The 14,131-nt window shown below is 38.2% G+C and overlaps 1 protein-coding gene across 1 annotated transcript in view; it reads right to left on the bottom strand.

Annotated features, from left to right (window-relative positions):
• LOC101860645 (transport and Golgi organization protein 2 homolog) overlaps positions 1 to 10,786 on the bottom strand; it is a gene marked incomplete in the record, with an annotated part of 13,685 nt that extends 2,899 nt beyond the window's left edge. Inside the window, 5 exon segments of the mRNA XM_005096134.3 lie at positions 250 to 344; positions 1,747 to 1,861; positions 2,991 to 3,107; positions 5,085 to 5,296; positions 10,738 to 10,786. Coding sequence (XP_005096191.2) covers positions 250 to 344; positions 1,747 to 1,861; positions 2,991 to 3,107; positions 5,085 to 5,226 — 469 coding nt within the window.
• Positions 10,787 to 14,131: the final 3,345 nt, after the last annotated feature.

Below are 14,131 nucleotides of genomic sequence, written 5' to 3'. Positions count from 1 at the left end.
GGGGGGGGAGATGCCTGCTTTGACTTAGCAGTATGTATCTTGAGTCCTTACAGTAACAAAAGAGTAGTAAAGAAAAGCACATCAACACAAAAACAGAAGAAAGCCCAGCTACATTAGACAGCAACAACCGAAAACAGAAAAGAAGACCTGCCAACAACCTGTACAAAGAGAACAGAAGTCACAAAACAAACAACACAGGAAGGTAGACCAGGTAACAGCAAACGGTGGAAACAAAAGTTACAAACTTACTGTTAGCGGGGAGGTTGCGCTTGGTCACACAGGAGCAATAGTTCATGGCATTGCTGATGTAGAGAGGCTTCACAGTTAGAGAGTCCTCCTGTTTCCTGAGGGATGATTGCAATCTATATGAGAATATCTAACGTCATCCCCATCTACACAATTTGGAACATTTTGCTACCTTAGAAGTACAAAGTTTTATCTGATCTTTTCGGCCGTTTTGAGTTAGTTAAGACCGTGAGGTCAGAAACCAAATGCCCTACCTCCTCAATAAAAATCGTAACGTTACTCAAGGTCGTCATCAAGATATCAAAAGAATTGGATTCGAAAAAGCTGAACCATGTTGTGAAATGCACAACTTTTTACTTCAACTTTTTAAAAACTAGGTACGGAGTAGATAGAACTTTGTAATTCTAGGGTAGGAATTTAGGAGGTGAGCTTCTTCAACCCTGCTCTGAATCTCCATCTACACAATTTAAAACATTCAGGAGATGAGTTTATTCAACCATGCTCTAAATCTTCATGAAATTCCCCTACAATGGAACATGATAGATTTATGCTGTTAGGACCTAGAAAAGAACATACTCAAAACGTTTCGATTTCGTTGGGAAATTGATGACAATCCTTACTGTTAACTTTAAAGTCCCAGTCCCAAAGGAGTTTCCATAAACACACCTAGATCCACAAAATGGTATCTTTAAAAATTGGGGAGAAAAGTGACAAAGGTAGTGCAGTTGAAAAATATAATTCTGGGATATTTGAAGTTAATAAAAAAGAATGTTGCAAATACAATCAAATTTGCTTGTCATCTACTTGTACTATGATCTTCAGTGCGTAACAAAAACCGCTGGATCTCAAATCTTATTCACTTGTGAGCATTTTGGTGCATGATGTGTATTACACATTTTTAAATACTTATGTTTTTAAGTAAAATAATTAGTATTCAAATTCAATTCACAAATGAAAGGCAAAATAATTTGCAGTTCAGGAATTTTTTGCAGTGGAACTATCTGCTGCCCAAAATATCCCCCCCCCCCCAAAAAAAAAAAATCAATAAAAAAAATCATACAACTACATTTATCAAATTCTTGTTGTCTTGAAGTTGCCACTGCACATCCATTAACAAAACACCACAGAAGAATCTAAAATTTGTGCTTTAAAAAACATCCTAAAAGACAAAACAAAACATCAAGAAGTTTTGCATCTTTCAAGGATAAACTTCATTATCAACATTCTCCTTGAAACAACAAAAAAAGCAGAGAACATAGGATTTATTTCTCTTAACACCAGCATATCCACAGAAAAGTACCACAGAGTATCTAAAAAACAAAAATATGGACTTAAAAAGTCAGTGTGTACACAATTCAAAAGGCATTTCCAAATGAATAGATTAGGACAATAGAAACCCTAAAAAGAGAAAGAAAAAAAATCACAAAAGAGTGCCAGGCAACAACCTTTCTCTCGTTGGGTAACTGCAAGTTGTCTAAAAAAAAACAATCCTCGACTTACCCTAAGTCAAACAGCACCAGGTTGAAACCATTGTATGAGTATCTCTGCTTATGAATGGCAGTTCCATATTGGTCTATGTCCTCCGAACCTGATATGAATTTTGTCACGAGATGCCCTGAAAATAGAAATTGGAAGTAGCCCAGTCAAAACAAATCCCAAGAACTCCAGCACACCAAGTTTGACCAAGATGGATTTCTCAAAAACAATCAAAGATGCCAGAGCTCTTCAGCCAGGCACTTTACCCAAAAAATTGTTTTAAGACTTGTGAACAGCAGCTAATGAACTGTTAAAGTTAAAAGTATTTGTTCCTTATGCCAGGCACAGATCAGCAATGATAGAAAGATGCAAATTTGACATTTATAAACAAAATTAAACCAATTATATGTCACGAAGGTTAGATGTGAAAAAACAAACATGTACAATCAGCTACATAAGCTCAGATTTACTTTTTTTTCTAGCCTTTGAATCACAATGACAAGTTCATACATGGAGATAACAGTACATAGAAAGGCTCTTCCATGGAGCAGAAACTCTAGCGGGCACTGATTCAAAGAGTTTTCTTAGACCAAACTGATGAGGATTTTTTAAAGCTGAATGGGTAGAAGCCAACAATCACAGGTCAATTTGCTCAAATTCAAGGCACTGGTAGAAACTAATCCTCGCTTTTCTGTATCTTAAAAAAAAAAAAGAAACAACAAGAGTTTCTATTCTCACAGTGCTCACAGTGAAAGAAAACCTAATTGCCTTCAAATTTTACAAATCAAAGGATTTAACAAGGGGCAAAAGTGGGGACCATCCAGGAAAAAGGAGAAAGACATGAAAATGTTAGGCAGCAGGGGCTTGGGGGTAAAAACGGCAAATTTACAAGAAATTTACACGAGCATGAAAATATAATTAGTAGGCCCCTATTAAAGGCAGTAAACAATCGAAAAACAATCTATTTCTAAGTAGCATCCGTACTAACAAAGCCACCTAAAGCCAGTGTAATAGTGAATAACTGATGGTAAATTTACTTTTGCTACATTTCAAAAAGGAATTTTTAAAAAGGAAACATGGAAAGTTAGTCTACGAGTTAGTCTAAGCAAGCAGTGATCAAGTGCATGGAATATCAGAGTGTGATAATATGAGAACAAAGACCATTTTCTATGCCAACTAAGAACTACTTATGACAACATCAAAGCTGGAAGAGAACTTTACTCCAACTCACAACTAACCAAATCACACAGGACACATGGAATAACAACCTCTCCCAAGTTTATTTGGGTCTTGTTGTCCCAGGATGTTCAGCAGAACTGCCAGTTTCCCACTGGAATTCATGCCTAGCCAAGTGCCTCCTTCTCTCCCTGGCATCTGGTCCAGTCCTGGAAAAAAAGAACAACGACAAAATTATACTAAGCATTTTTCCATTTTGGTATCTTCATAACTGAATTGTGAAAAACAGACCAAACTTATGCAAATATTTTGCTCATGTCTTCTTGCTTCTTGTATCAAGCTCTATCGGATGAGAAAGAAAACAGGTAAACCCAAGAAAACATACCCTGCTTCTGACATGACAAATTTGTCAGTCTCTCCCACATTCACTCATTTCCATGTATACTTGTGGGTCAGTTTTTTAAACATTATGTTCTTATACTATTTGTCTCTGTTATGTGTCAGTTAGTAACACATAATAAATGGATGACAATGTTTTGCCAGAAGTAAATTTATTTAAAAATGAACACATCGACAGAGAAAGTATTCCAACTTTAAACGGTAAAAGGGACAACTCAAAACAGTAAAAGAGCAAAGAGTGAGCACAAAAATCTTCAAATGCTTAAGATAACCAGCAGACTATGTTGCAGGTAATTGAACTATACATCAAGATCAGTGTTAATCCAGAATTAGGGCAAGGGCTATTTTTGTCTTAAAAGATCGCTTGAAAACCCTTTGCATTGTGTCTTAGTAAGTTAACAGCGTGAAAATTACGAAATATGACATTGGCTCAAATTTTGCATTTCTTTTCTGCAGTGCCTTTCACTCGCACATTGTTTTCCTTGAAATTAGTAATTTCAAACTTACATCACTTTATTCAAAATTACTCTGCAGCAGATATAATAAGTATAAGCCTTTGCCAAAAGGCGGTATACATGAGTGTGACTAATGAGGTCCAAAATCAACTTAATGAAGTAACTCTTTAATCATCTATTACTTGAGTGTGTGTATATATATGTGTGTGTGTATAATACAGTAGTCTCCGCCTAAGATCCCGGTGCTCGGGAGCAAGAAAATTGCCGGATCTTAGCTGACGAACCCAGGAAAGAATCTACAGTGATCCATGTTAAAGCTCATAATCTGTAAAATGGTCTCCCTCCACTATAAATTGAACTGACGTGACTTCTGGGTGGGTTTATGACATGCTGAGCAAAGAGTGGTTAACTTTAATGACTTATCACAGTGCATAATGGCATGTCATTTAGATTTATCATCCTATCGTGAGTATCAAGATCTACGCTTATCCCGTTACCCCTCCCCTTACCTGTTGAAAATTTATAGCTTTCCACCTCTGACCGAGTTCCCCCCGCCTTTGTCATTATGCAGCAATACGTTGCGGACACACCAATTAAAATTCAGTCTGTCTCGCAAATTCGGGAATAGAGAAAAATGCTGCAATGGTCAAGGAAGAGTTCACAGTTTGATGTGATCCTGCCTGAAGTGAAGTGATGTAAGTTTAGGTGGAAAGCTCATATATGCGAGTGCGATGTTTGAGGAAAACAAACGGGTCCATCAGTTCACACATCCGTGTGATCCTGTAATGGGCGAACATTGTACCGTTTCATCCAGTTTTACAACACATATGTGACCACATTCATGACAGTGGCTGATCTTTGACGCTACGGGCATTTCATTGATCTCAGCTTTTCAATCTTGGCTGATCGGCTGTGCCTGCCCTGGTTTTTGTTCCATAAATTATTATCAAAAATGCGGGATCTTAGCCGAACGTAGACCTTCAGAGTGAATTAGAGTGGGATCATAGGGGTGACTTTTGTGTATAGTAAAAATTCTGTTCTCTTAAAACAGTCCTGTGGGATCTTAAGTAAACCGTGATCATAAGCGGTGGAATCTTAGGCGGAGACTACAGTATAGCCTATATGCAATGGTCTTGGTTTCCATATATATATCTATAAATTATCATATAAATCACTGGGGCCATTGTCTCAATAGACTGAGAAAAAACGTTTGAAACAAGAGGCAAACCATAATTCCCAGAGGCTGTTTCTGATCTAACACTCCATCATGATGATATAGGATAGGGAGATGGTTAGTTACAGGATATCTATATAAATATTAACATCATTTACCGCTTATACAGGATTTGTCTGCAGCCCAAAAATCCGCCTCTTTCGTTGGTCTATCCCAGTACTCATCTCGATTGTTGGCAAGAATTAATCTGTACCCATCTGGCTGCCAGATTTCACTCTGACAGAAGTACAGGATACACATTCTTCTCAACGTAAACCGAATCTTGAAGCTTTTGAGATGGCACTAGTATACTTGTGAGGGCTGAATTGATCTGAAACCAAAAAATGAAACAAATGAATATTAGTATTAGCCCACAATCACTCACCGGGCAAAGTTGAAACAAGTCAGCCATAATAAGGTGGTAGTAAAACTGAATTTCAGAAATGGCTGATTATTCAAATCTGGCCTTTCTAAGAATTAGGAGCTATACTAGAGAGCATTTGTATGGCGCAAATTTCCGTTCAACAGCAAGCTCTGTGCACTTTACAGTCTAAGTCTAAGTCTATACTACACTAATACCGCAGCAGACTGGAGAGAATTCTGAAACAATCTCAACTTCCTGGGAAGGATACAGTGCAAGCTGCCAGTTATAGACCCTAAAAAACTTTACTGACAAGATCTTTAGCAGTCTACAGAAAGAGCTGGGTATCCATTCCCACCTGGGTGAAGTGAGGAAAATTCGGGTGAAGTGTCTTTCTCAAGGCTCGAATCCCCGAATCCACAACCTTACGATTACGAGTCAGGTAGCCTAACCACTAGACTACCAACGTCATCATTACTACACTTCCATAATGTCATATTATATAGATCTAGTAAACAGCAGGATGAAATTTAAAATTTAAAAAAAATTGTTGACCTGTTCTTAGGCTCCATCAACAGACAACTTACATCATTTTACAAGGCAGGCATCCGACTCAGACTATGGGACAAACCCAGGCTGACAGGGAAACTTGTTAAAAATTTCTCCCCATTTAGGAATTGAATTCGGATTTCCTGCATGCGATAACAAAGCACAACAGTTACACCACAGATGCCAATTGGGACAGAGAGAGGAGGAGATGATTAAGACAAAAAATTTTTTTAAATGACGGATTTAAATTTAAGCCCATGATAGACACTCAGGTGAAATGTGCATATAACCCTTCTCTTCTCCAAATTAGTAATGTGAATTAAGTTTTTTTTGGGACCATGCAATAACATGTGGTAAGAATCCTGAACAAGTGTGTCTGTGAGCAAGTAGTCAACTCCCATATAAAAAAGGAGCAGAACATCGCAATTGAAGTTTAGAAAAAAAAATCTGTTTGAGGAGAGGAAACAGGTAGACTGAAAAATCTAGCCAGATCTAGATCTTGATCAAAATATAAATAAGAACATAAATACAGTCGAACCTGTGTAATAAGACGGAATCGAAAGGGAGCCAGAAAAAAATTTCGTCTTAGGGGAATTTAGGGGGAGATGGAGGTCGGGGGGAGGGGGTTCAAAGGCTCAGCCGGTCGGATCAAGGACGGCTTGTCTGATCGGCAAGTAGTGGTCAAAACTTCACACCTCTCAATTGCTATCCTGTCTGATAATGACATGTGTCAGTCTTACTTATCCAATTACCACCGGTGCTTGCCTTTCATAGGACCACTGTCTGACCTATTAAAAACAGAAACGTTTGAACATCTCCATTGCTTCCACCCTTAGCCCCACCCACCAATGCCACCCCTTACTGCCATCATTGTAACAACGATTCGAGGAGCTCTTTTCTCGGCTGGCTGTACGATCAAGGCAGCAGGCATTGGTCAATCTAATTTCACACCTCTGGCTTCTGGACCCAGGAAAGTTTCCGTAGTGGCTCGCTACTCGAGCACTCTCACGGGCAGTTGTGAGATTTCACACCCACACTACACTGACCATCTGCTCGCTCAAGGCTCACATGAAAGGGTAACATCTACCCCCAAATTGCACCCCTACTCCCCCTCCTCGCCAAGCGGCATGGCCATAGCTTTAAGTTAAGATCCGGCCAGTTAAGTTTAGATATATATATATATAATATTGGTACACTAGTCGACTCGAGTCATTGATTGAGTCTATGCACATGCACAGAAATCAAATTTTGCTATACGCAAGTTATTGCGTGCAAGGTATCATAGTTTGCTATATATGCACGCAACTGTATAGACACGTTGAGTCTTTACACACAGTATCAGGTTCCGACTGTCGTACCGAACAGGAAGAAGGGATTATATCAAGAAAGGCTATCAAATCCCAGAGCTACATTCCATAATGAAAAAGTCTGAAAAAAGATACAGGCTGAACATCTTATCTCAAGAATAAGGTACAAGACAGAAGATTTCAGGTTATTTATCAGTTCTTATCCTCTTGCCTATGCATGTTTAGGCGCGACAGAAAGGGGGAAACATTATTCTGAGGGCAAACTTAAAGAAGAGGGAAATTTACAGAATTGTGTGTAGAGCAAAGCATGATACATTGCAAGTAATTGCGTGCGCATAGCAAAAAATGTGTTAAATTGGTGCATGCAATTGCGTGCATATAGAGACACTCCCCACTAAAGCTACCTCGTAGTCGTACTGTGTACACAGTACACTGTATATCGGCTATTATAGTAGACTATAGTATACATCTTGATCATGATCTAGATACTTAGATATCTACTAATACTAGAGATCTATCTAGATCTAGAATTCTAGATCTAATTATACAATGAAACTCGGATTGAACGAGCTGGAATTCAACGAAAGGAGATGGATTCTCTGGGTTTTTTTTCTTTAAATCTTTATCTCCGAGGGGGGGTAAACCTAATGCGCAGGGGCCCTTTTTTGGTGCTAAATCTAAAAACTGCAAAAACGTAATTAAACGGGTCATTAAATCGAAACTAGCAAACCTATCCTATTTCGATAGTTTTTCATGTAATGAACGAACTTCCGGTATAAGAGACCTATTTTCGGCAATTGTGGAAAATAATTAGAGCAGATGTCAAAGCCATCGTTAAATATAATCCGGATTCAACAAACAGTTAAGTCAGAAAGCTCGGATACAACAAGGTCGCTTCCAGGGCGAACAGCACCCGCAGAGGTGGCTTCACTCATTTTTCTCCCACAACGAACTTCATCTATTTCCGGAAAGCATTCATTGCACCTGCATCGTGAATCTCATTCACTTAGCGGATTGCATGCGACCAATCAGCGGCCTTCTTTTACACCAAGTCATGGTGTTGTTGGCACGCGCACGTGTCTTCTCTAGCATGCGTCAGAGTCGGATGGGCAGCCTGCACACATGTGGCTGTGGGTGCGTGTCCGGCGGGGGTGAGTGGGGGTTACCATCGATCAGGGCGTCGAACGTCGAAGATGCAAATGCGTCAGTCTTTCTCCCCCCCCCTGGGCAACAGATCATTGTTACTATGATAAACTAGTCTAGTCTTGACGTAGATCTACTCAATTAATTGTGCGCCGGTCTATGGAATCAGAAGTCGCCGTATGCTAGGCTCTATACAGTAACACAACTTTTTGGCAAGGAAGTGGTTCTCACCCCAGCTGTTCGTGTCTGAATAGTCAGAGTAGTCAGTTTGGAGCCAAATCACAGAAATTTGGCTCTTTTGGGTTTTGTTTGACCTGCATAATTTCATTCGGCTCTCAGGCTCTTTTTTCGGCTCCAAACTCCAAATGTTCAAGAAGAAGGGGAAAGAGGAGGCAAGAAAAAGAAAGAATAAAAGAAAAAAAATGAAAGTGAAGAAAAGAGCTTGGATTGTTCAATTATTAAACTAGTTGTACGATTTAACTCCCTCACCCATTTGGTCTGAATAATTTACAACCCTTCTATCGTCATGCCAGAGCATTTATTGTCTCTTGATTGTGTATACGCTCTTGTTCCTTGAACCATATTAATTGTGTGCAGGAAGAGAGTGAGAGGCCTGCCATCGTTAAGTGTGTAAACAATGAATGGTCCGGTCGGCGGCCGGTCCCACATCTCGTTCAGTAGTGTCGGTCGAGCCTTTTATTTTACTGGAGAGGCGAAAAATGTTATTACATTATTATTATTATTTGTTCTCAACTAGATCTACAGGCGGTAAGCCACCAAGGGCCTAGGTGATTTTATAGACCTGAGAGAGGTCAGGGGGGAGTTCTTGCCTCATGTCCACAGCGAGACATGGGTTATTGAGAATAAAGACCAGGTGGCCTTTCGGCAAACAATGGATGACATCGTGCATTTGAAAAAATCGGTCATGTTTTTTTTGCACAGCTCGTAATCAGGCGCGGTTCGTCCATAGAGCACAGTCGTGCAGTGCCGCCCAAAATTTTTTTGTGTTCTGTTTCGTAAAACACCCTCAATAATAAAATAAAAGAAGCCAGAAATAAACACAACAAGCCTAATATGATATCAAAACAAGGTTCTCACTGGTGCCATAACTGTTATTTCTGTGTCTACAACGCCGTAAAAGATCTGCTATGTCACGCCAAAGTCCATGCGCTTTAGCTGAACATAATATTCAACAGTGTAACCTGACCTATAAATCGCTCCTGGGGATAACCCAAGCGATGACGACACTCGTAGAGAGTTTGGTGGTACATTAATATTAATAAGACGGCACATCTCAAATGTGCTCCTGCTGAATAGTGCTGAAACATAGCCCACAGTAGGCAGTCTAAAAATAAACGCGATAGACCGTACGCTATTCTTTGCAATATTATGTGAGCCCCGGAGCAATCCAGCGGAGTGCTCAAGTGAATTGTGATTGGTTCATTGTCTGTCTTGCCACTATTTTAAGTGACTCTGTGACCGTGAACCTGAGGGAAGTGAACGTGACCGTCTTATAAGTTGTGCCTTTGAATGGTATTGTAGTGGAGTAGTGAAAGTTATTACTTCAGTCTTGAGTGTTCAGTTCCAATACAGGATGAACGAAATTGATGTTTAGCTAACAAACAAATTTAGTTATAGAAATTAAAGCGAAAAGTAAAAAGAATGAAAATAAAATCACGAAGTCCTCCCTCACGAACCCAAAGATCCTAAAATTGCACACTGTCTCATTTACTATGCCCTTGACTATCTTTAACATGTGATAGCTTAATTGTGCACATCCACTTTTTAGTCCCACGAGCCGCCCCTGCTCATAATGCAGGCATTTCAGACACCACTTGTTACTTCTCTCTACTATATTACTTGCTCAGTGCCTTATCTAGATCTAGGCCTACACAAAATCTCATGTAACTTGCTAGAAATCTAGATCTAGATTCTAGATCTAGAATCTAGATCTAGATCTAGATCTAGTCTAGATCTATATCTAGATCTATATAAAACTAAAACGAACACTCAGATTTAACGAGATTTTAGGTCAAGCCCGCTAGCGCCCACCTCGTTGAATCCGAGTTCCACTGTATTAGTATTATCTAATAATTCATCAAGATCTACAGGCAGAAAAACATCACTGGCTAATGTTAAGGTATGTGGTTGGGTTCACTTCTCCTACATGGCCACTTTTGCACCCACTTTTGTCCTTTTAGCCTTAGCAATCACTTCTGTTTCTTCTTGTCTTAATCTTAATGACTTACTTAATGTAAACAAATGGGAAGGCAAAGAGCCCCGATTCTTAGAGTAGAATCTAGATTCTAGATCTATCCTATCACAAGAATCTAGATCTAGATTTAAGAGCTACCAATTATTAACAACACAAAAGAAAGCCAGAGTTCAAATTATTATAAGCTGTGTACGCACCTGGCTGCAGTCTGTAATACTTCTGTGGCCGGCCGAGTGGACTATGTCAACACAGAGGTTACAAGGTCATGCAGTTTTTCTGGATAAGAATACAAACTGTATTTTCTTTTCTTATCATTTAATAATGATAATAAGAATAAAAATGATAATAAGGCTAATAATAATAATAATATTAATAATAATAATAATAATATTAATAATAAAGCGGCCAAGACAATAACAACACTGATTTTATCAAAGGTAGCGTCAACGTTCTCTACTAGCCTAACGTAGCCTAGAGGAGGTATACACACGCTGTCTACGTTCTCTAATGCTCAGTGCTTCCAAGCGTGACATCGAATCCTGGTCCCGGAAACTTTGGGTGTTTTTGTTGTTGTTGTTGTTGTTGTTGTTGTTGTTGTTGTTGTTTCCCCCTCTCCTTCTCCTTACTGACCAACAATTTGCCCCAGATCCCCAACCAGGACGAATAATAATTAGCAGGAGGAACAATTGGCAGGAGTCTGGAGGCCGCAGGAGTGCCCTGGATAAAGACCATTTGCAATTGTAGAGCTAAGCTTTGGCCTCTCTTAAAAAGCAAATTTTAAAAATTAGACTCACAGACCAAGGAAAGATCGGCAGATGAGGTCTGGAGGAAACTTTTAAAAACCCCAAAAATGGCGGAAAATTGGAAGCACTGAACGTTAGAGAATGTAGACAGCTTTTACATTATAATCTAACGTCAGAGAACGTACTTCGGATCCTTTATCAAAAATATATTAGATTACTAAGATTACACTGTAGCTCCTTTGCTGTAATACTTTTTTTTATCCGGTTTGGCGGCCGAAAAACTATCAAATTTACAAGTGCACTAAGTTATAATATTATGTAGTTTACTCCCAAATCAAGCAGCAAAAGTGATGCATGATTGACTAATTAATGGTTGGAACTAAAGAAATCAGCGCACACACTAGTTTCACCAATTCTGAAAGAACTATATTATAGGCCTACGTACGTTGGACCTGGATTCCAGATAGGCTCAAAATATACAAAACTGTTACTTTTCTGGGGGTTTTTTTAACATGTAGGCTATATATGATACTGATGTACAAAACTGTTACTTTTCTGGGTTTTTTTTTAACATGTAGGCTATATATGATACTGATGCAACCGATTTTCTAAAACTAAAAGAATTCTTGGAATTATATCATACACCCTGAGCCCTAGGCCAGGCTTAGATACACTGGCAATCTAATTCTAAGATTCTAAGAACCCCAAAACAAAACAAAACATGCGGCGAGCGTTCTTTTTTACTGTTTGGTTTCCATGTATATGGAACGAAATCCCTTATAAAATTAAAATACAAGGCCCTTCTATTCCCATTTTCCAAAAACAGCTAAATCATCTTATTCACAAAAGCATACCTGTCAAAACGATGATCGAACTGTTATATAATTATGCGTGTGTGTGCCCGACCGTGTGACTGGAAACAGCGTGAGAGAGAGAGAGAGAGAGAGAGAGAGAGAGAGAGAGAGAGGGAGAGAGAGAGAGAGAGAGAGAGAGAGAGGGAGAGAGAGAGAGAAACAGACAGACAGACAGACAGACAGACATGCAGAGAGACAGACATGCAGAGACAGCGAGGGATCGAGAGAGAGAGAGAGACAGAGAGAACGGAATAGTTTTTCTATTAATAGATAACGATTGTGTTTATTGAATGTTTAATAATTCAAGTTTCAATTTTATGCCCTATATATGTTACAGTTCGTGAGTTTTTATTGCATTCTTTCTTTTTATTTTTAGCAAACGCATTTTGTGAATATTTTTTCTCATAGAAATTTTTATCCAACATATATTATATATAAATATGTATATATATAATAATACATGTATATATATATATATATATATATTATATAATATATATATATAATGTATATATATTATATTATATGGATAATACCTGTTTTACGCACACACACATGTCCATTAATTTTTAAAGTGTGATATTTTAATCAATGTATAATGCTCACGGACCATTTTTTAAAGAAAATGGAAATGCTGAGAATAAATGCTATATTATTATTAAAAAATCATTTCAACGTTTGGTATAATGTACATATGTACCATTATAATGATGTAAATAAATGGACAAATACATTCTGACACAGGCTAACGTTGTTTTTTTCATCAGTTTTTATGTCTTAAGATTTACCCAGGTCTTTAGCACAAGACATAAATCATGATCATAAATTCTTTTTCTATTTTTGCATTGACATCTTGTAAGTGCAACTCATCCTTGTTCTCCATAAAAACCTCAGTGCACACCGGTGGGCATATTGTTACCGGCGTCAAAATTTAAATAAGGAATATTAGGACATTGTAATATTGTATTCGAATAGGCTATGGGACTTTTTTTTCTGTTATATATAGCTGGGCTTTCTAAGAAAGCCAACAGGCTACAATTAAGTACGTAAAGCTTTAGATATATGAATTAAGAGCTTTAATAATTGGAGTCTAAAACTAATTCATTTATTGTAGACGATAAAAAATTTAATTTTAATGGTTCATACCAAGAGATTATAATTATAACCTTTCTGCATTCATATAAGGCCTACATTATTTAATAGCCATCATGTATATGCATATATTGCATCTAGGCAAGAGTGTGGTCTAATGTTTGCGTTGCTCTCACTTAAAAAAAAACTGGGCTGGAGTAGTTTAAAATGCACATCGGGGCCTTTGGTAGTTTCATTTCGAGTCTAGGGCAGCAGCGTACTATCATGGTATTTATTTATTACGAGTCTTTTCTCTAATTATAGCTGCTCATCCTTCGCAAAGGGGGAGGGGGGGGGGGTTGAGCTTGAAAAGGTACTCAAATGAAAGCTTTACACATCACCCCGGACTGTTTATCACGACCAATACTGACGCCATAATATTATAATATGTGGTTAAAAAAAAAAAAAAAAAAAAATTGTGGAAAATTGATTAGTGCTGGAATATGCATACTCCAGGAGGGCTCCTGTCTTGACATGAATATCTTTCCTCTTCGTTTGTTATTAGTATCACATTACGGTGTATTAATAAATAAAAAGGATATAGTTTATCCTCTCACCCCCCCAAAAAAGCAAAAAAACCCAAAACAACAAAAAACAAAACAAAAACAACAAAACGAAAGCAACACACACACACACACACACACACACACACACACACACACACACACACACACACACACACACACGCACACGCACACACACACACCACACACTCACACACACACACACAAACACAAGCACACAACATAAGAATCAAATAAATGTTTTTGTAATAAAATTTAAATATATAAATAAATATAGGGAAAGTTTAGGCCCATATAGGAACTAACGTAACATTTAACAAATAAAGTTTATGAAAAAAA

This window comes from Aplysia californica, unplaced genomic scaffold (genome assembly GCF_000002075.1).
Source record: "Aplysia californica isolate F4 #8 unplaced genomic scaffold, AplCal3.0 scaffold00121, whole genome shotgun sequence".
NCBI classification, from domain to species: domain Eukaryota; kingdom Metazoa; phylum Mollusca; class Gastropoda; order Aplysiida; family Aplysiidae; genus Aplysia; species Aplysia californica.
Note: the sequence above shows the minus strand (reverse complement) of the source record. Positions and strands in the feature narration are given on the sequence as shown.